The 23,053-nt window shown below is 22.9% G+C and overlaps 4 protein-coding genes across 4 annotated transcripts; 3 read left to right on the plus strand and 1 right to left on the minus strand.

Moving 5' to 3' along the window:
* Window positions 1-396: 396 nt before the first annotated feature.
* Window positions 397-2,446, minus strand: Bm2707 (Uncharacterized protein; the record flags this gene model as incomplete). The annotated part of the gene is made up of 4 exons (XM_043080894.1): window positions 397-612; window positions 1,051-1,296; window positions 1,668-1,853; window positions 2,429-2,446. The coding sequence occupies 4 exons, from the start codon at window positions 2,444-2,446 to the stop codon at window positions 397-399; spliced, it is 666 nt and encodes a 221-aa protein (XP_042936828.1).
* A 945-nt stretch (window positions 2,447-3,391) lies between these two features.
* On the plus strand, window positions 3,392-4,343 carry Bma-cebp-2 (Uncharacterized protein; the record flags this gene model as incomplete). The annotated part of the gene is made up of 3 exons (XM_001892149.2): window positions 3,392-3,516; window positions 3,802-3,889; window positions 4,200-4,343. 3 exons carry the CDS (start codon window positions 3,392-3,394, stop codon window positions 4,341-4,343), a joined length of 357 nt encoding a protein of 118 aa, XP_001892184.1.
* Window positions 4,344-5,519: 1,176 nt separating this feature from the next.
* Bma-lpd-2 (Uncharacterized protein) lies at window positions 5,520-8,045 on the plus strand (the record flags this gene model as incomplete). Its single annotated transcript, XM_043080895.1, has 8 exons — window positions 5,520-5,642; window positions 5,922-6,059; window positions 6,161-6,256; window positions 6,469-6,613; window positions 6,839-6,954; window positions 7,299-7,348; window positions 7,501-7,744; window positions 8,019-8,045. 8 exons carry the CDS (start codon window positions 5,520-5,522, stop codon window positions 8,043-8,045), a joined length of 939 nt encoding a protein of 312 aa, XP_042936829.1.
* An 8,325-nt stretch (window positions 8,046-16,370) lies between these two features.
* On the plus strand, window positions 16,371-21,570 carry Bm17670 (Uncharacterized protein; the record flags this gene model as incomplete). Its single annotated transcript, XM_043080896.1, has 9 exons — window positions 16,371-16,458; window positions 16,969-17,082; window positions 17,511-17,895; window positions 18,481-19,173; window positions 19,761-19,848; window positions 20,112-20,255; window positions 20,756-20,939; window positions 21,151-21,203; window positions 21,427-21,570. The coding sequence occupies 9 exons, from the start codon at window positions 16,371-16,373 to the stop codon at window positions 21,568-21,570; spliced, it is 1,893 nt and encodes a 630-aa protein (XP_042936830.1).
* Window positions 21,571-23,053: the final 1,483 nt, after the last annotated feature.

The raw sequence follows: 23,053 nt of genomic DNA on the forward strand, positions 1-23,053 counted from the left end.
ATGGTAAGAGCTAATAATTAAATCACAAATTATAAAAAGCTGAAGAAATGATCAAAGTAAATTAAACGAAGACTATAAAGAATAAAAAAAATTTTGCATGAAAATATTGTCGAAGTTCTTACTAAATAAACAAATGAGTAATTGAGCAGTAAAATGAAAGGAGAAAAAAAGAAAAGAAAAATAGAAATTCCGTAATTCAAAATAACATTAGAGTGATAAGCAGAACTTTTTCAATTCATAAAAGAGAATTCAACACTTGTAATTAAACTATTGCTTTTTTTAACTATCAAAAATGACTTTATTTTTCATTTTTTTTACAAAAAAGTTGCATTTCGTTTTAGAAGAAAAAAAAAAATTAACCATTTCAAAACATGATTAAATTACAAATAATTTCAATCATTTTCGTACTAAACGTAGTACTTTAATATCTGGCGACCTATAAACATCATCTAAATCTTCATCTGCTACCGAACAAATACTAAAAAAAGGAGATATCATTTCAAAAAATCGTTCTTGAGCGATCTTTGCTTCTCCAATATCGCGTACTTCATAGCAACAAATAATCGTCAATGCTTCTGATCGTAAAATTAATCTAACAAGTCCTTCCAGTGCCTGAATTGAAATGTAAAGTTTTAACCATGGTTTTGTAACAAATATAAAATAAGATAAACTACTAATAATTATGTTTTACAATAATTAACATTTCATTTCGCACACTATGTTTGTTATTTGTTAAAAAGATAATAAATGAAATTAGAATTTCTCTTTTTTTTAGAATTCAAAAATCACCAAGTTTGCTTATCATAAACTTTTTTTTTAGAAAGGAATTTTATAGGCCGTAATTTTACATTCGTTCCATAAGACAAAGTCTAGAATTTCTGGATGATATTAATAGCATAGAAATTCAGCACTAAAAATATTGAAAAGTTCTACTCATGACAAGTTTTCATGAGAAATTAATTAAATTAACAATAATAATAATAATAATAATAATAATAATAATAATAATAATAATAATAATAATAAACATGATATAATAAAAATTTTTACCCTTAAATAGTAAATTACATCGATCATTACAATAACATCAAATGAAAGTGTTTTGTCGCAAGGATCATTCCAATCCAAAATTTCAGCTTTAACAAAACCTCCATTTCTTGCTATCACTTCCCAATTTTCCTCAATATTTTGTTCCAATAACTTTATTCCTTCTAATAAATCAGTTGCCACAACATTTGCGCCTAATGCTCCTAATAGAATACTGCATACACCTGTTCCAGCTCCGAGTTCTAGAACCTGCTGGGATAAAATATATTTGAGAATTCTTTAATTACAATCCTATTAATTATTTCCAAAATGATAAAATCTAAAAAAAAAGATTGACATATCAGAAAGAATAAATACGATTATTTGAATAACTCTACTCGCAACTATAATATTACGTTATATCAGGAAGAGCTAAAATGATTTTGGCACTTTTTTTTTTATTTCCAACAGTGTATAATTTATTATCTCGTTGAAGTTTAAAAAAAACTTGCCATGTAATCTAAATTTTGATCATTAATTATAAATTTTTCTTTTTTTCAAATAAAAATCATTTCTTTCATATCAATAATTTGAATTCTTCAACAAACATAAATAAAAAGGATTAAAATTGTATAAAAAACCTTTTTTCCTTTCCAAAATGATTGATATCGAACAAAATAATGACATGCTACAATAGCACTATCCCAAACAACACAACTAACATATCCAATATATTTTTGACTTATTTTAAATTCATTTCTACCAAATTTTAATTCACGCACAAAATGTGATGATATATCCTCTGTTTCATTTATATTATTATATTCCTGAAATTTTTGTTTACCATCAAATAAAACTAATAATTAGCTAAAAATACAAAAAAACTTTTTAACCAGTACAAAAGATTGTTATTACTACAAGCAATTTTAAGCAAAATAGTATTAGATGTCTTAGTAAAGATGTAAGTAGTTAAAATTTCTTTAATTTTTTAAAATTCTGTATGGCAATAAAACTTGCATTTAACACTCAACCATTTATGAAATAATTTTTAAAAAAAAGGAAAAAAAAAAAGATTAAAGGTCTTATAATTTTTCAAAAAGATAAAAAAAAACAAATGCGCAAATTTTAATAATTCTCATTAATAATTTTACATTGCAATTTTCAAATTATAATCTTAGTTTCTCAAAACACTCAATTCCAAAAAAAAAAAAAAAAAAGGCAAAAAGGAAGGAAAAGTAGAAATTATAATTTTCATAAATTTTTAAAAATGAATAATTTCAGTGTATGACAGAATGAAAAATATTTTCCCATTTCTTTCATTTATCTCATAATTTTCGTTTTATTATTATTCTCAGTTTATTAAAAAAAAACAAAAACAAGAAATAAAAGTAAAAAAACTTACAGAATCATTGACTGCCATATAATTTAATTGATTGTTTCGCTTCAATTAATTATCATTCAATTAAACTTCTTTTTCTTCTATAAAAATTATATTCTCTTCATTGTTAAAATTATTGAATTGCATTATTTAATATTATTATCATTATTATCACTCATATTCTCACATAAAATTTTCTTTTCAATCTCTAAACAATGCTCTTTTCGTAAATTCTTTTTTTTTTTTTTTCACCATCTCTTTGCTAAAATATTCCCTCATTCTATATTATATAGTCTCATTCTTCTTTTCATTCTTTTATTCTCTGCCACACATATACACACTATAATCTTTTCGTTTTACTCTCAATCTTTTGTTTGATTTAAGTCACATAAGCGTAACTCAATAAGTTAAAGAAGAAAAAAATAAGAAAACAAAGAAAGAAAAGTGAAAAAAAGAGGTTATAGCAATTGTAATTTGATGTCTAATAATATTTAATTAATTGTTAAAAATTAATTTTAAGTCATTCTACACTTAATTAGGTTCAGGATCACTTTGCTACTTGTTGGTTTTTTCATTTCAATTTCATAATGATGGATAATAGTAGGACGTGGCGTATGCGTTTTATACGTTACGTGACGTAACGGTACATTTTATTTGCGTGCTTCTTTTATTGTTTACTGATTATTGAGATAAGTGAATGAATGATTACGTGGTAAGAAAAAAAATTCACGTATAGACTACGTGTAATGTAGATAGTAATGCATGTAATGTTCAATAATGAGCGTTTGGTTTATTTTCATCATACTTTTTACCTGAATTAACAATAGGGCAACGTGAATGATTATGTGGTAGGAAAGGATTTATCCATAAGTGGATTACGTGTAGCGTAAGTAATGATACATGTAACGTGTATTAATAATTTGAATTAATAATAGAGTAACGTGATCAGTAATACGAATTATCGGATATTTGTATTCAGCGGGAAGAATGGTACCGGCTGATCCGTCACAATGTGGTACAGCACGGAAACGTGTCGTTGCATGTGACAGTGATAAACTGGATGATGAAGAATATATTTTGAAAAGAAAGCGAAATAACGATGCTGTAAACAGGTTTTTTTTTTTGTTCTTTTTTTATCCTTGTTCAAATAAATTTTAAAATTCTTTTTTCACTTTTTTTTTTATAAAAGCTTAGTTTAATTAATAGAGCCAAGGAATTTAGTTCATTTCAGTATGGTTAATTGAGAAATGTGAAATGTTTTCTCTATGTCTCTGTTTACTTCCTTTTTTTATTACAAATTTATTTTCTAAAATTACCCGATAAATTATTTTCGGACAATAAATTGTATAATTTTTCTGTTTTCTTCAAAAAGAAAAAAAAATCACCTTATTTTGTAGAACACGCCAAAAGAAACGACGAGAAGAAACGGATACAATGCTGCGTGTGGAACATTTAAGGAAGGAAAATGTTGAACTGGAAAAAAAGGTTGTTTTTTTTGCAACAATAAGATATATCCATTTAACTATTAAAATACCTTTTATTATTGGATAACAAATTATTAGATAACAAATTAAGTTAACATTTAATATTCTAATTAACACCATTTTGAATTTGTCATATTAAACATTCTCAAATAATTTTATAATTTTTTTTACATGATTTTTTCCCAGAATCTATATAATTTTTTTCAAAAATTTACGTGAATTTATTAAACATTTTTATTTGTTTCTTTGGTAGCCATTTTCGTTTTTAATTTCTTTGCTAGCTTTACAATATTAATATCTTACTATTATAGGTTGAAGGGCTTCAAAAAGAATTGTCATTTCTAAAGGAAATGTTTGTTGTTTATGCAACCGGTAGCTGGACAAAATCAAGTGGGAATGAAGGAAAAAATGATGGAAGCGACGAACCAGGTTGTAGCCACAGTGAAAATATTTGATTGCTTTGGTTGTATTTATTAATCATTGGTTGGAATATTAGAATATTTTAATATTTCACTGTAAAGCTTCCTCAGTGAATCGCCTGTCAGTGTTGTGATTATGTGAGATGATGTTGGCTGAAGCATATTCTGAAAACTTTATTTTCTGAAGAATGAAAATTTGCAAAAATTTATTGATATCAATCTATTTTTTTTATTTTTTTATTCTCGGACATATCATTCATAAATTGATAGTTACTATTGAGACGAAAAGAAAAGAAAATGTTGGAATCTTATAATTGCGCTATACTTCAGAAGAAGTTGATCAAATTTTGATTTCGGTTTATTTCCCGGTGTTTTTGATTTTGATTGGAGAGAAAAGTGATAGTGATTGTGATTTGTTACCTTTGTTTTACTAATGTCTTGGTTTTGAATTACTGTGATATTTTACCACAAGTGCTATTCATTAATATGTGTGTCTTTAAATTAGGAGGTATACAGAGCATTTTTTTCTTTTCTGGCAATAACTATATTTAAACTCAGTGCTGTTTCATTCATTCCACTTTAGGCATCTTCAATCTTTTTTTAAATATACTAAAAGTTGTCTGTCTACTTCGATTGGTTTTATTTGCTTATTTGAAGAATGTTTATGAAACTTTTTTTCTTCTGTGCAAGCGTTTGCAGTTTTTTCGTAAGGGCAAAGCTCGTTAATTTGTTCATAACATTGATATTTTGCTGTTCATTAGCATACAAACTGTGATTTAATAAAGTATGTGATGTGATAGATTCTTCAATTTTTAAACTTGATGTCAAAACGATTCTTTTGAATCCCTATTTTTGTTTCCGTTCTTTTTTTTTCTGGTTATTCTTTTAAACAAATTGAAAGTAACAAATTAAATGGAAACACATTGAATGAAAGTTATTATTAGTACAACAATTATACAAACCAATGTTAGCGCATGCAATGTAATTTCCGATTGTAATCAAAGCGATCTTGTTGATATCTTTTTTTTTTTTGACCCAAATGACCCAAAGTGGTTTTTTTTTCGGAAAATAACTGAAATGGATTGATTAATCAAATATCCGTTTTTTCTTTTTTTTTTTTTTTTTTTTTTTTTTTGCGGCTACATTAAATGTAGATAATGAAAGGAGTATTAATGCATTATGTTAACCATTTCTTCAGTTAAATTTTTCGAAATGTCAGACGATGAACAGAAACGTTATACGAGTGTTGTTGCGGATTGCGTGAAAACATCAACTGAATTGCTAAATGTGGCCAAAGAATTCTGTATTCAACTTCAAAAAGAAAAAGAACGAGATGTAGGCATTGCTTTAAATTCAATATTATCATTTTTCTGGTTAAATTTTCTTTCTTAGCATTAGCACCTTAATTGATTATAAGTTTTCCACTCATAGCGAAAACTAATTATATGAGCCGAAATTTTTCAAAGCGAAGATTTGTTTCATGTTTAAAACTATTTGAAATTAATTAAATTTTCTCTTCCCTTTTTTTTTTTTTGTTTTTTTAATTATATTTCTAATGATTTTATTAGTATAATGTTTTAATTTATTTATTACATTAATTGAACTTTTATGCAGGGAATATCATTTTATGAAGTGAAAAATCGTAACTTGCTTGCATATACACGTGATTTGATATATTTGATGTATCAGATGAGTATTGGAAATAGTATACAAGGTGATCCAGCTATTGAACGTTTGGTTTATTTGAGAACGGTAAATTCTCGATTTTTTTTATTTTATATTTTTATTTTCTTACAACTTTAAATTAGAAAATTGTTCTATAATTATTGAAAATTTTGAATATACTATTGCAGGTTTTGGAAAGAATGCGTCCCATTGAACATAGAATGAAAAGTCATGTTGAGAAACTAATTTTACTTGCATCTGATGTGACAAGCAGTAATGTAAAAGTATGTCTCTTTCTTTTTCTCCCCTTCTCTTTCTCTCTCTATCTCTTTTCAAAATTTTAATGTACCTTGGAGTATGCTCTAAGATATTCTTTCCAAGCACTAGTTATCAACATAATCTACCATTTTTTTTTAACACTACGGAGAAGTTTAATAATTTAATAGGAATTTGAAATATTTTCTGTAGTATAGCATAGCTGTTTGTTTTCCTGCAGACATTACGACCACATCCAGAACGACTGGAAGTGGGCGATGAAAATGATGAATTGGGATCAGAAGATGATAACAATGAAGATGTTGTAAAGGAAACGAAATCTAAAAAATATGTTCCACCGAAACTTATGGCAGTACATTATAATGGTAACAATGTTTATCATTTTTTCTTCAAAAACGAAAATCATTTGTTCATTTTTACTTATTACTCTTTTCAAAATTTGATGTATCTTATATCTTGGACTTCTTCATAAATTTAAAAGTTAAAAAAAAAAAAAAAAATGCAGTTTTAGTTATTACTTCGGTTTACTGATACTACAGAAATGTTTTCATATTAATAATTAAATTGGAAAAAAAGAAGTCAATTTATAGAAGATGAGGAAGAAATGGAAGAGCGAAAAATAAAACGAGCAAGGCGGCGAGCATTGCAGAGTAGTTTGATACAGGATTTGCGAGCGCAGTATAGTGAAGCACCAGAAGAATTCCAAGTAATAACATCTTCTAACTTTTAATCTAAAATTTCCAGTTCAACTTGAATATAAATTCAAGCTAAATTGAACGATTTAAATTTAATCTAATGTATCTTTTCGTCAGCTCTTTTATAATATTAAAAAGATATCGTTTAATGAAGAATGAAATGGTTTGAAATAATGATATTTCAGCAATTTATGGTGCACGTCCGGAAGTAATGAAATTTTTTTGTTTTACTTTCCGTTACTCAAAACATTAGAAAGATGAGGATGGGATCAAAGAAGATGCCATTGAGAAATAAAATGAGTACATATTAAATTAAAATTATTTGAGAAACCTGTAAATCTCTTAATGTTTTTAGGATGATAGCATTGTAAAGAGGAAAAAACAGGAAGATATTGAGAAACGAAAGTACGTATATTTCCTTAATATTTTTACGTTTATTTGTGAATTATGAAACTTCGATTTTTTTTTTTTATTTTCAAAAGTTTAATCAAGTTTTAAAAATGCTAAAAATGAATTTATTCATAATTATGGAAATCTGTTTGTTACATTTATTTCAGGTATGAAGAGGATTATCTTATTCGTTTGCAAATGACAAAGAAGGAGAAACATAATAAAAGGATAAAGGATCGACAGAATATTCTGGATGAGTTACTCCATTTTGGAAGTTATATGGCAGTGAAAGATGTGGAAAAAAGTGGTAACAATATGGCAGGTGGTAGTACTGGTAGAAAACGCAAGAAAATAGGAAAGAATAAGAAATTTAGCAAAAAATTGCATCATTCTGGTGCAAAAGGGAAAAAGGTATGACATGACTAATTGCTTAAAGTTTTATATATCTTTTAGAAAGAGGCAAAAGCATTTTACTTTTCTTTTTTTGTAGCAATCATCTCAAATTTTAGGATTGTAACTAGAACGAAATTTTTGATCTTTAGTAGATAAAAGCATGCAAAGTTACTTCATAATTACAATTTTCACTAATTTATTGCTAATTTTACTATATTTCTGTGCATATTTCACCTTATGAGCTTAATTAAGTTACTGTCTTTTTAGTGTTTTCACATTTTTTTTTTTTCAGGGAAAAAGTAAATCCAGAAAGAAATAATGAAAATATGTATGTTGATAGATTTTTTATAATTTATGTCAAAATGGTAATTATTTTAATGTCGTTTTGTTTGCTATTAAATAAGCTCTTTGTTGGGATATATAAAATAATTTTCAGTTATTTTTGTTCTTCAAAAATCTTAACACAAAAAACTTGCATTTTTTTTTGCATAAAAATGAAGTGCAATGCAAAAAATATCCGATTTTCTTTGTTGAAATAACTCCTAATTTAAACACTATAGAAATGATTTAAAAAAAAAAACAAAAACAAAAAAACTAATTAATCAAGAAAATTAATTAAATGCGAAGATCTGAAGGAATTAATAATATTATTTGTTGTGAATAAACATTATAAACGAATTTGTTACAAATGCAAATGGAAATACTATTATATATGAGTAAAATTATTGCAAAATATCAACGATATAAACTCAATTCATATTATATGTAATCAGTAGATAAACTTTAAGAATTATAAGAGAAAATCTTCATATGAATTATTATATTTACAGTTTGAATTAATAAGAGATGATTCTTAATTGCAATTTAATAAGTTTTTTTTTTTTTTTTTTCAAAAAGAGAAAGTCACTGGAATATATTTTATTATAGATCATGAATTAATGTGTAGAAGTTTTTTTTTTTTTTTTTAATCAAATACAAATTATGTAACATTAATTTATATAAATCAAGTGCTAAATTATTTGAGAGCTGACGGATGGGTTTTTCAAGCTAACATTACTTTTGAAAAGTAACTTAATTGTTTTTCCACCATTTTTTTCTGGAAGGACAGTGTTTCTGTTTTTCTGTTTTTTTTTTTTGGAGATAATATGATAAATTTGAAACATATTTGTTGATAAGAAAACATATAAAAGTTAGAAATATGGGAATGAATTGGCAGTATATATGAATATCAGTTCCTGAATTCCATTCTAATCAAGGAAATTCAATTTTAATTATAATTCAGTTAGGTTTATTATATAATCTAAATTTAGTACATAAAAATCAGTTTCAAACTTCTGTCTTAATTCAAAATTATGCATATATGAGTTTTAAAAAAAAAAAGAGAAAGAATAAAAAAAAAATTGTTGGCTATATGTTACTAAATTGTCAAAAGTAAGTTAAAATATAAACAAATTAAAATATAATATTTAATGTTCAAACTTTAGTTTTATTAGATTTCAGAATTGAAAATGAATAAAATAACAAATAATTGTATTCTTTCTTCAATTATTTTATCTTTTATTTTAAAAGCAGGAAAAAATAAGTAAGTGAATGAAAAAAGATCAATGAAAAAAAAAAAAAAAATCTTCGAAATTCGTAGGAAAAAGCAATAACTATTAAATTCCAACAATTACAAATCTATCATTTATTACTTTCATTTCTGCGATAATTTCACTTTTTCCTTCAATGTTAAAACAATAATGTCTGATAATAATAATAACAATAATATATAATTAAGAGTGTAATCAAAATTTTCATATGAATGATTTTATGAGAATTAAATTAGCAATTAATGAAGCGTAAAAATGATAATTAAAGAAGTGAAATTCGATAATTGATAATTGAATTTATTTTGGGCAAAATTTTTCTTTGAATACCATTAGTATTTCTCATGGTTAATTCATATGGTAAGATTATTTCAAAAAAATGATAAAATTAATAGATTAAATTTTATAATTTTTCTTTTTTCCTCTAATTATTGCAAATAAAAAACTATTCCATTTAAAAATGAATATTTTTATTAAAATGTAATTATATTAAAATGTGATATTTTACAAAGATGTAATCAATAATTTCAGAATTAATTTTATTCTTTCATAAAATTATTTCACACATTTTAAGAAGACAATGAATTAAAATTTTCAAATAATTTAGCAACAAATGTTTGTTATGTTTGCTTTATTCGTTTTACAGTAGCAAATTAAAATTTTAATTCACTTTATCTTAAAATTTAATTCAAAATTCCTGTATTAAAAGCGTAAATTATTGTTATTGAAATTATTCGATTTATTTTACATCAGAAAAAGCCAACCAATCGTTTTTAAATTTTTTTAAGTTCATTTGACTTTATCATTTTTATCACTGTCATATTTTTTTTTAAATCTATTTTCCAACTGAAAATTTCACAAATATTAATATTGAAGCAAAATAAAGAATTAATAATAATTACAATTATATTTTTCATCATAAATGTACATTTATTTTTATTATTCCTTATTATTGTTACTATCATTATTAAAGTAATAATCATATTATCATTATTATGATTATTATAATTGCACAAATAAATAAATAGTGAAAGAGAAAATGCAAAATAGTTAAAATAAAATTTTGCTAAATACAATTGAAAATTTTGCAGAATATTGTAAAAAATAATGTTTCACTTTTCAAGAAAAAAAAAAAAAAAACGAGGAAATGTTGTTTGTCCGTTTTTTTTTACCGGTTTTTTTTTTTTTTTTACTGAGACAGAATGATAAATTCTATGCATTGCTTTTTTTCTCCTTCGCCTTTTTTTCCATTTGTAAGATAAATGGATTGAAATGAGATGGAAAGAGAATTTAATTTTATTTTGAAGAATAAAAAAGATAAAAAAACCGGAAAACAAACTCAAATTACGAAATGATGATAATAAAATTCAATTTTTTTTCTTTGGCCTGAATTATACAAACTTCATTAAATTAAAGAAGAATTTACAAATTATGCCAATTATTAATGAATTAAGAAATGATCAAAAGTGAGGGAAAAGCGAAGGAAAAAAAAATTTTTTTTGTGTTTTTCTGGAAAAAAAAAATTTTTTTTTTTTAAATAGTGATTGTATAATTGTCAATTTTCATTTATTTTCTTTACATATTTTCAACATTTAAATCTTTAAAAAATAATACTTTGCATAATTATACATTTTCTTAAAATTATCTCTCATTGTTGTGTAACATTTTTTCACATTTGTATTATTTGACTTATACATTATATCAGCTAATTTTGTTTTCGTTTTTTCTTTTTTTTTAAATGACTTTTACTAAAATTACATCACAAAAAATTAATTATATCTTATTTTTATTTTTTAAAATTTTAAATGTACAATTTGTTTTAATTTATGATACCTAAAATTTTTTGCTTACATATTACTATAATAGCAATGATTTTATGCTATATTATACTTAACTATGTTAATCTAAAGATAAATATAAACTATATCATGATAGACTATGCTAATCTAAAGATAGATATAGACTATATCATGATAGACTATGCTAATCTAAAGATAAATATAGACTATATCATGATGGACTATGCTAATCTAAAGATAGATATAGACTATATCATGATAGACTATGCTAATCTAAAGATAAATATAGACTATATCATGATATACTATGCTAATCTAAAGATAGATATAGACTATATCATGATAGACTATGCTAATCTAAAGATAGATATAGACTATATCATGATAGACTATGCTAATCTAAAGATAGATATAGACTATATCATGATAGGTTATAAGAGCATAAAATGAGTGTAGAATCGTATCTAATTGGATAAGTCTAAAGACAGATCTAAATTAAATCACATTTAGCTTTAAAAGCTTAAAAATGAATGTATGTATGCATCTATTAGCTCTGTATTATGATTGCAATCATGATTATCTATTAAAATTGAAATTGTTTAAAATTTTAAAAGCATAATGATGAATTCCATTCAGTGAAAGTTTGTTTGAAACAATTAAATTTCATTGATAAGATTCCTGTTTTTAAAGATTGTCGAAACATTTAAATGTTACTTTTAATGTGCTGTAATGCAGTTAGTACTTTCCATCTGTTATCCATTTTATCATTAAATGAATCAAACTATTGCAGAGAGTAAATGAATTGGATACTAAATTCCATTTATGAAATCGAAAATTCATATTATTTCAGAATTGATTACTTCAATTTTTTAATTATGTTATTAATATTTATGAAAAATAAAACTTCTTCTTTTCAAATATTAACTAATTATTTTGTGTGATATATAAATTTCTTTCTTTTTTTTTTTTTTTTTTTTAAATTGTTTATTCTCAAATTTTTGAAGAAAACTATTTCATATATGAAACAAATGAATTAATTTAAGTAAAGCATAATAAAAAGATTAAAAAATTTCTTTTTTGTTTTGCTATTTTTTCAAGGTTTAAAAAACAAAAAATTGATTTTGGGCAAAATATAAAAAATGTGTTATGATTAAATTGAATTATTCATGCATTATTATTCACAATTGTTCTTTACTTCTATCATCTTCGCTTAATTTAAATTAATCTGTACAGATCAAAGACATTTTTTTTTTAAATCTTGTAAAAAAAAAAAAAAAAAAAAAAGATTGAATTGGATAAAAAAATGAAAAAATCATGGTGAATAAATTGAATTATGGTTGACTCTATTGTTTGCCGATTAAGTAATTATTTGAATGAAGTAGTTATCATTTTTTGATCATCGCATTATTATATCCCATACAGATACTACAAATATTCATTTGAGATAATTCGATTATACTTTCTGAAATTTCTAATTCTACGTTTTTTTCAGTCGTATAGTATGTCAAAATTAAATAGCATTTCAGGTTTCAGTAGTGTCTAAAGAAACATTCAATTTGAGCTACTTCATAACGGAAATAATATATTTCGTTTCTTCATTTCCGATAGGATGACTTGATATCTATTAATGAATTTAAAACCGGATGAACTAACATCATCAACTATCATTCATATGCGAACGATCCTTCTTGTCATTATTACAATTCAGCATTTTAAATTACATCTACATTTCTCTTTTCTATCATTTTTTATGTTTGTAATAAAAGGTGCCGCACTATTATTTCAGTCTTTTGACACTTTCAAAATTTAATTATTTTGTAAAGTTTTTCTTTTTTCCTGTTTGTTTTCTTTTTTGATTTTGTTTACACCTTTGTATGGGAAAAATTTAGTGATACTTTTTTTTTGACGAGAAACATTTTGATTAATGGAGAAAAAATAAAATAGACATGCAATATTTTTATGACATTGGCATAAAAAGCAGTACAAAAAGAAATGACGTGATACTGTATTGCACAGTCGATCGTACAGTATCTGGTTGTAGTGTACTGTATTGCTACAGTATGCACAAGCAATGATTAATACAGTATAAAAGAATATGCATTAAATTATTGAAAGTATTTATTGTTACTTGCCTGATATTTTTTTTTTTTTTTCATTTCCATCGACTTCAAGGATTATTATTCTAAAGTTTAAATCCACTGATAATAATATTATGATAACCAACAGCAGTGATAGAATCATATCTTACATTATGTCTTGTTTTTTAAGTAAAAAAATTTAAAAAATTAATTATCTTTTTTTTTGTTTTTTTTCTTTGCAAATATATTACAAAATTTTCAAAGTGATACTATTTTTTATACAGTGCAATACGGTAAGCGATTTGTTAAACATGGAAGACAGTGAATTAAAAATTAAGACCATTATATTGCTCAGACAAGATTTCATATATGCCTAAAGCAAACGAGTTGAACTGTTTCAAGTTTTTAAGGGAAATATTATTTTTCCTTCTTTAATTTTCGATTGTATATGTTTGTGGGTGATAAGTGCTGTTCGGTCTGATTAATTAGCAAAGTCCGAATATTGTCAAAATCTGAACCGAATTATTTACTTTACATCTATCCACACATATGTATATTAGTATCATTTATTTTGACGTGTAATGTACTTTATATAATCATTATTATCACCATCATTATCATCATTATCATCATCACTAAAAATGCTATGAAAACTGGTAAGCAAGTGTTACATTTGTAAAGATGAAACAAACAGATAATGTAAAGATTTAAAAAGAATGCTGAAGTGATTTTATCATTATTATGGCTGATTAGAATTACCTTTAGACATGGCAAACAATCAATGTCCCGTTTCTTTTTTTTTTTTGAATTTTCGAATTAGTATCTCATTATTCGTCTTATTATAATAATATATGCGTAATTTGATAATAATTCATATTCTAACAAATACTTTTAATAAAACTTTTAAAATATCCAATGATAGATTGCAGTTGTAACAAAAAGTTCAATAATTACTGCCATATTCCCTTCTTCACTTATTATTTCTGTATGACATTAATTATAATTGATCATCATTTATTACTATTACTATTATTATTACTAACTTATTGTTGTAACTGCTATTATTATTACTGCCATTATTGGCATTGTTTCCATTATTTATTATTATTATTGTCATTATTATGGTTATTATCATTACTACTATAATTATCAAAATAAATTTTTTAATCATAATTATTTCTATTATTGTCCCCCTTTCTCTCTCTCTCTCTCTCTCTCTCTTTTCATTTGTTATCATTAGATGGAAGGATCAATGTTTTTGATATCAAGGTGATAAAAGATTGTGCAAATATTTTAGACTTATAGTGCAAACAATCGCTGAATGATTATTACATTTTTAAATTTGTCTCTCTTCTTTCTCCCACTTCTCCACTTTTCTAACTTTTTTCCCTCTCTTCATTCTCTTCCTCTTTCTTTCGCCCTCTCTCCCTCTCTTCTATATTTCTTTTTATGTTTTGCTTCTTATTATCGTTTACATTTATAAATGATTTCAAACAAACAATCATCAATTGCTGATCAAACAAAAATTGACTATCAGAATTTCAATTTGTCAAAAAAAAAAAAAAAAAAAAAACATTTTGGTAAGGAAAAAAAATAAAAAAAAAAAGGGAATATTTAAAAAAGGATAAGAGAATTTCAAATTACAAATCTCTTACTATGACAATAATTGCCAACCAAATGTTGCAACAATTATCGTTTACATTTTTTCATTTTTTTTTTCTTTTTATTATTTGTATGTTTTTTTTAATTTTTATTTAAAAAATTATTTTACATATTTGTTTCGTAAAATATTAGGAATTAAAACCTATCGATCCGTGAATATTTTTATTGGTAGCATTTTCATCTCCCAATTAATTAATCAAAAATTAATTAATTAATTAATTCATTTATAATTTAGTAAAAATATTTATGAAAAAAGCAAAAAAAGAAAAGACGCGAAAAAAAAAAAAATAAATGTAGGCATTTTAGAAGATTAAATAGATTAGTTACGCAAGAATAGTTTCTAGTTTAATTAGATATGTGCATATTTTAAATAATTATTAAATTTTTACCAATTCAAATTAATTTTAAAAAATTTATAAAATAAAAAATTTGCGGAACATCAAACATTTAGTCATATATATGGACATTTTCAAACAATTTTCTTCTCATTCAGTGCATAATCAATGATTTATAATGTATTCCTAAAAATCACTCTTTTCTTTTCTTTTCTTTTTTTTTTTCTTTAAATTTTTATGAAGTTCTTTTTTATTTTTTATTTTTTTTATTAATAATTTTGCACTACTTAACCATTCAACTACGAAATTTAATCATTTAAACTCACAAATTTTTTTTTTAAAAAAAAGCAAATTTGAATAATTTCATGTTTTTTTCTTTGCTTTAAAGAAGACATTTGAAATTTTATAATTTTAATAAAAATAAATTTTTAACTTGTCTAATTTAAAGTTACATTTTCTTCTTCTTCATCAATATTGATTATTTTCTTTGCTAATTTGTAAAAGTTTAACATAAATTTGGAAAGTTTATGAATGCAAATGTTCAATTATGTATTAAGCGCAAATGTACTATGAATTTTTTTTCTTCATATCTAAATAGTTCATTATATTCAACTACTGGACATTTTGGAATAAGTGCCGTTAAATATAAATTGATTTTTCCTGAATAACATAAAACATTTGATATGAATGTATGCGAATTGTAATAACCTAAACATTTAATGCTGTAGTATGAGGTCAACTGCGCATTAAGCGCAAATGTACTATAAATTCTTTTTGATATTTATAGCATTTATTATACAAAGCAACTGGATATTTTGACATAAAGAATAAATTGATTTTAAATTATTTAATATAAATATATCATGACTGATTATTATAGTAATTCAAACTGAATCATATAATGTGCTATTATCATGAAGTCAATGTAGCATTGAGCGCAAATGTATCACAATTTTAATTTTTTTATTTCTATTATTTTCTAACACTTAACAATCAAATATTTTAGGTATATTTTTATTACTGAGTACCAGAAATATATTTGAAATTGTTCGATAATAAAAATATGATTGAATAATGGATTTTGAGTTTACTAATTCATAATTAATTTGTTATCTTCTTTTTTTTTTTTTAAATTATTTTTGCACAATATAATCATTTATTTATTTATTTTTTAAAGATTGAAAATGTATTGGTCAATGCTGCAACAATTGATAATAATAATTATTGTTATTGCAATAAGTCATATTACAAATACGTTTGCTTGTTTCAGCAGTAAGAATTCTTTTTTTTTTTTTTTTTTTGATTTTATAAAAATATTTTAAAATATATTTTTAGTACTAAAAATTGATCTAAATCAAAAAATGCAATTAAAACTGAATAAAATTAAAATTTAATTAATATATATGTGCATGCATATATTATATGTAATAAATGTAAACTGTTAGTTTAATTATATAAGAAAAAATAACTATGAAAATGATTAATCGAATGATAATTGGGAAAAAATTTTAGTTATTTTGTTTTTATATTAATACTAACAAAGAAAAAAAATTAATTATTTTCCTAATTTATTATATTAATTAGCAAAAAAATTAATTATTTTAATGATATTAGTAAAAAATTAATTATTTTAATGAATTATTATATTAATATTACTGAAAAATTTTTAACTATTTTATTAATTTATTGTATTAATATTAGTAAAAAAGATTTAATTATTTCATTAATTTATTATAATAATACAAATAAAAAACGAAAAAATTATTTTATTAATAAATTCAGATGGTTTTTGTTCATGTCAAACAAGAATACCTGTTAATACCTGTCCATGCGTACAACGTATACCATTACAGCAAAAAAGTTACGCTACGCCATACGTGTCACAACAATTACCAAGTAAGTTACATGTTTTTTTTTTTTTTTTTACTAATATTAATATAATAAATTAATAACATTTATATTATATTACAATTAAATCATTTCATTATCATTGAGAAACAAAAAGGAAAAAAAAAGTTTAGAATATTCTTTCAACAAAAAACTAAATATTCTTTCGAATAATTAAAATATATTATAATTACTTAATTGTAAAATAATTGAAATTTAATTTATTTATGTCTATGAAAAGGAAAAATCTTAGAATATTCTCTAACAAAAACCTAAATATTCTTTAGAATGACTAAAATATATTATAATCGTAATCATTTATTAAATTTATTAAATTGTAAAATAATTTGTTACAGAAATTAATTTGCTAATTGAATTAATTGAATATGAAATTTAATCTAATATATGTATGTGTAATTTAATTTAAACAATTTCAGGTTTACTTATTCCACCTCCACCATCCTATTCTGCACCATATCCTACATATTCAATTAATACTGCTTCATTTTCAAACGTTCATCCTCAAAGTTATAATCAACCTCGCTATACCTATAATGCACCACAATCATTACCTCAGCAACCTATGATACCATCATTATCTCAGCAACCAGTGATACCAACATATAATAATCAACCATCTATTGGTACTATCATCGGCAAATCTAAATTTTACACTTCACCTTATCATATTCCTGAAATTCAGTCACAAGAAATGTCACCAAATGCAATAGCAGAAGTACCTACAATTTATGAATCACAAAAGTCAAATATATATGGTGACAATTTACGACAAATAGAAGTGTCACCATCTATTATAAGAAGGTTAATTATCTTTATTCATCTTTCCATCCTTTTTTTTTTACTTCTCGTTTCAAAAAAAAAAAAAGAAAGAAAAGAACGACATTTTCCGAAATTATTTTTATTTTTAAAATACTAAAAATGATATTCGTAGTTTTATAAAGCGATATTTACTACATTTAAAAATTTTCGAAATTATTTTTGTTCCTAAATTTTTAAAAATTTTAATGGCAAAATTTATCAAATAAAATTTACAATGCTTAAAATTTTCAATTCTATTAAATGTGATCATTTAGTTCAAATATTTGATGAAATTTGAATTTTGTTTAATTTTAAATCCAATAATGATAATATAATAAAAAAAGATGTTTAATAGTTGTAAAAATTATTATTGTAAATCATCATTTTTCTGATTATAGTTCTAATAATTTAATTAAACAGCAATTTATGTAAAGATTAAATAGAAAAATTAAGTCAAACTATTAAATATAATTAAAAAAAAACGGAATTTATCATTTAGTTTGAAATAAATTGTAATTTTTTTTTTTCTGAATTGAATTAATACTTATTTTGTTTTATTTTATTTCTTTCTTTTTTTTTTTATTTTAGCGAACTTATCAATGATTTTAATCAACAAACAACAGAGCAACCATTGTTACAATATACGGATGATATAACTGATGCAACATTAGCTGCGCAAAATGTCGGCATCATATCATCAAATCAACAACATTCAATTATGGCTGCCAATTTAAATTCTCAACAAGCGCAAATGACTGCTATAAATAATACAACAAATAATAATATTGGAATAAATGAGAGAGAAAATATAAATAAATTGCAACGTGATACTTCAATTAAACAAAATATTGGTATAATAATACGTCCATTGGGTATTTCAAGAAAACGTCATCAACAAAATCGATTATTACCATGTTCAAAAATTATTAATAAATTAAAAAATCACGATAATAAAACAACTATTATTAATGAAGCGCAAAGCGCAATTGAATGTATCGCATTATTTACAACTGCTAATTCATCAAAATTTAATAAAAATGATGAATTAAAAAGTGTTAAAAAAAATAATGCAACATTACCAATATTTGGATTAAATAATAAAAATTATAATCGAGAAGTGAATTTAAATATGGAAAAAGGAAATATATCAAATGTAAGAAATGGTATTTGGATAATTCCACGTAAAGAGTCGATGAAATATTTTAAATTATTTAATGCAACATCACTTATCAATGATCAACATCGATATGATAGCAATAAATTATTGCAAAAACAACAAAAGTTTGTTTCCTTTTTTTTTTTTTTTTTTCAATTATTTTATTTTTTGTTCCTTTTTTTTTGCTATAAATTTTTTAAAGAAAGTTTTTACCTTTTATTTTAGCTTTTGTCTTTTTTTGAATAAATAAGGTTTCAAATTAATAGCATATAATTTGTTCATCATAGCATAACTGAATTAATTTTCGATTTAATTGAAAATTTGTCATTTGAAAAATTACAAAATTTCCTCAAATTTATTTGTTTATTAAATAGATTATTTCATCTTCATTTTTTGATTATATTCATATGTATATAAATATATACCATTTGTTTAAATTAAAATAGGATTAATTAGATAAGCGTGTAGAATTATCAATCTAAAAGTTAGTATAAATTCAAATTTTTAAATTAAAACATTTGCTTACATTTTATTATTTCATATCTATTATAAGTAATTAAAGTAATTAAGCAAAATTTTCAGCAAGCAAATTAAGTAATAAATTCTGCTTTTAAAAAAGAAAAAGAAAAGAAAGTTAACAATTCATTCCTTACAAATCATTTTTTTTTTTTTATCTTTTCTTTCCTTAAAAAAAGTAAGAAAGAATTTTTAGTTCAAAAACTGATGAAAATATGTCACAAAATGGAGATGAAAATAAATCAAATGGAATTAAGAGATATACAAATCGAAATATGAAAACGGTAAAAAAAAAAATTTCTTTTTTCACTCAAATAGATAAAAAAAAATTGCTAACAAAAAATATTGTTGTAATGATTTTATGAGAAATAAATTCTGACAAATTTGATTTACAATATATTTTGAAAATTTCTAAAATTAAATATCAATTTATTTTTATTTTATTTCATTTCATTTCATTCAATCAAGTATTATCCCAAATAAAATTGTGTTAAAAAAAAAAAATTATTTTTTTTTCTATTGTCAAATTTATGACAGTGAATTTTAGATATTTAAAGAAATTTCGTCTAATGATTGGACAAGAAGAAATGACATATTATTTGAACGTAAATTTGAAAGAACAAAAGGATTAAATAATGAAAAGAAATGGAGTGATTATGAAAATAATTTTTACACAACTTATCATCATCAGGTAATTTAATTTTATATAATCTATTATTATTTAAATAGATATTTTAATTTTATATAATCTATTATTACTTAAATAGATATTTTAATTTTATGTAATCTATTATTATTTGAATAGATATAATCTATTATTATCTGGTAGTTTAATATTATTATCTGGTAGTTTAATCTGGTAGTTTAATTTTGAACAATTTATTATCATTAGGTAGTTTAATTTTATATGACCTATCTGACTACTATTTTATTTAATTTCCTAATTATTATTACTTTTCTTGAAAATTCTTTCATATAATTTTTCGATAATTTACAATCATTTACTTTTAATTTCTTACAATATGCAATTAAATTACTTATTTATTAGGAGTATAATAAAAATTTTTATAAATGAAATAATTTACAACTGACTAAAATTATTACCAAAATTAATTTAATTTATTAATATTTTAATTTAATTCATTTTGTCAGTTTTTCAACTTTTTCAATTTTTTTTTTTTTTTTTTACAGAGTTGTAAGGGTCAAATATTGGGTCATTTACGAAATGGAACAATTATGTCAATAGCAAAAAAATGTGAAGAGTTAGATTGTGATGCGACAAATGTTCGACTTTCAGGCGATCATGTCCTAGAAATTACCTTCTTAAAAAATATCACTGCACGTTTCAAAAATTATGGCAACTATTGTGTTTCAAGTATGATTTTAAAAAAAAAAATCAATAAAAAAAAAAAAAAACAAACATTTTTTTTTTAAACTATAAAAATTTTCATTTGTCTCCTTTTTTTCTTTTTTTTTTTTTGTAAAAGGTTTTCAAAATATTTTATGCTAGATTCAAGAATATATATATTTCAAGCAAAATATGCTTGGTTGTGAATATGAACTGGAAATTAAATTTCTAATTTTAGAGAAATCGATAGGTGAAATCAAATCTGTCAATGTAATATTTGGAGCAAATGGGGTATGTTTTATTATTATTATTACTATTACACAAAAATTTTTTTCTACAAAATATCTTTTTTTTTTTAAAAAAATTGTATCTTTTTTTTTTTTTTGTTTTTGCCTTTTTGGTTTAAATATTTAATTTATTTTTAATAATAAAATTATAATGTAAAAAATAAATTTTAGCATTAATGAGATTTTAATTAACTTAATTAATTTAATTTTAACTGATTTAATTTTAGCTTTCATATGCTCGTCGATATGACAGTGAATCATTTCGTAAAGATATTCGTTATCGTAATTATCGCGAAACAAATAAACATGAAAGGCAAATAATGCGATTTATGAAGCCAATAGTGATTGATGGTACTGTAAGAGTGTTGTAATTTTGAATGACCTAAAATTTGATAATTTCATCAAAATTATACAATCTAATAATTATTTTGCTATTAATATCTATAATAAATAATCAAAAATAAATAGAACTTTTTTTTTAACAAAAAGAAAAATTGTGTTATAAATTAAAAATATACAGAGCTAAATTCCTGTTTATAATTTGTTTAAAAACTTTATGCAACAAAAAATAATTTTAATTACTTTTTTAAAGTAAGCATTCATATCAAATAATTGATGTATTCAAAAAAAAAACAATTGCTATATTAATATTGAATGCTAAATGTTAATAATATTATCACACAGTTAATTATTTTTTGAAAGTTGTGAACAGGGATCAAAATTTTGTTATCAAAACAGAAATGTCTTTCATTTTGTTATAGTGTTTTGCAATTTGTCATTTGTGTAATTATTAATTTATGGATTAAGAAGAAATATGTGTGTTTTTTATAGCATGATAATGGAAAAATGATAATATGTGCTGTACCACTTATCAACATTATCACTGTATCATTATCATTGATGATGTGATAATGTTAAAGAATCAATCATGCGATAATAATAATAATAATAATAATAATAGTGATAATAGATGAATGCAATGGTAATGAAATTATTGATGAGATTCATACGATTAGTTAAAACAATTGTCGTTTTGCAATTAAAATTGATTCAAAAAATATTGATACCAAGTTGACCGATCAAATTTTACGCGAGATGATGATAACGATAATGATAATGAAATGATAACAACATCAAGTGATAATAATAGCTTCTACTTTTTACTTTTTTCTTTTTCTGCTCGTTCTTTTTTTTTCAATTTGATTTTTCTTAATTTTTCATTATCTCTTGCGAAATTGCATTTTAAGATTGAAATGATAAGTGTTTTAAAAAAAATCTTATCATTAAAAAATCTCGGTTTTACAAAAAATCAGATGAGTAAAGTGATAAATTTAAGTTAAAGGAAAAGAAAATTAATCAAATCAAAAATGAAAGAAAAAGAGATTGCAGCAAAGAATAAATGAAAAATAAAACAAAATTATTCTGCTATTTCTAAATTGCAAATTTCAAAAAATGAAAAAATTTAATTTCTATCAGAATTTAAATTTTTGCTGTTAAGATAAGCTGTAATGAAAGGTCAATTTTTCAAAATTAATACAAAATACTAATGCTTGAGATTGAATAGGCAGTGAAAAAAAAAAAAAGCAAAGGTTTAATTGACAATAAAATTCATTAAAAAAGTATAAATAGATTAAATTTAAAAAAAAATTCTTTCTAAAAATTAATTATTCTACAATAATAACATATCAGCATTTATTTGATTGTTTCTGTACAGTAAAAAGAATTAATATATATAAAATAAAGAAAAGTCATACTTAAACTTTTAATAATTGATTATATCTATATCAAATATATGTACGATGATTTATAAATATCATATACCTCTATTGCTTGTAAAACCGGAAAGAAAAACTC

This window comes from Brugia malayi (genome assembly GCF_000002995.4).
Source record: "Brugia malayi strain FR3 genome assembly, contig: Bm_v4_Chr3_scaffold_001, whole genome shotgun sequence".
In the NCBI taxonomy this organism is placed as follows: domain Eukaryota; kingdom Metazoa; phylum Nematoda; class Chromadorea; order Rhabditida; family Onchocercidae; genus Brugia; species Brugia malayi.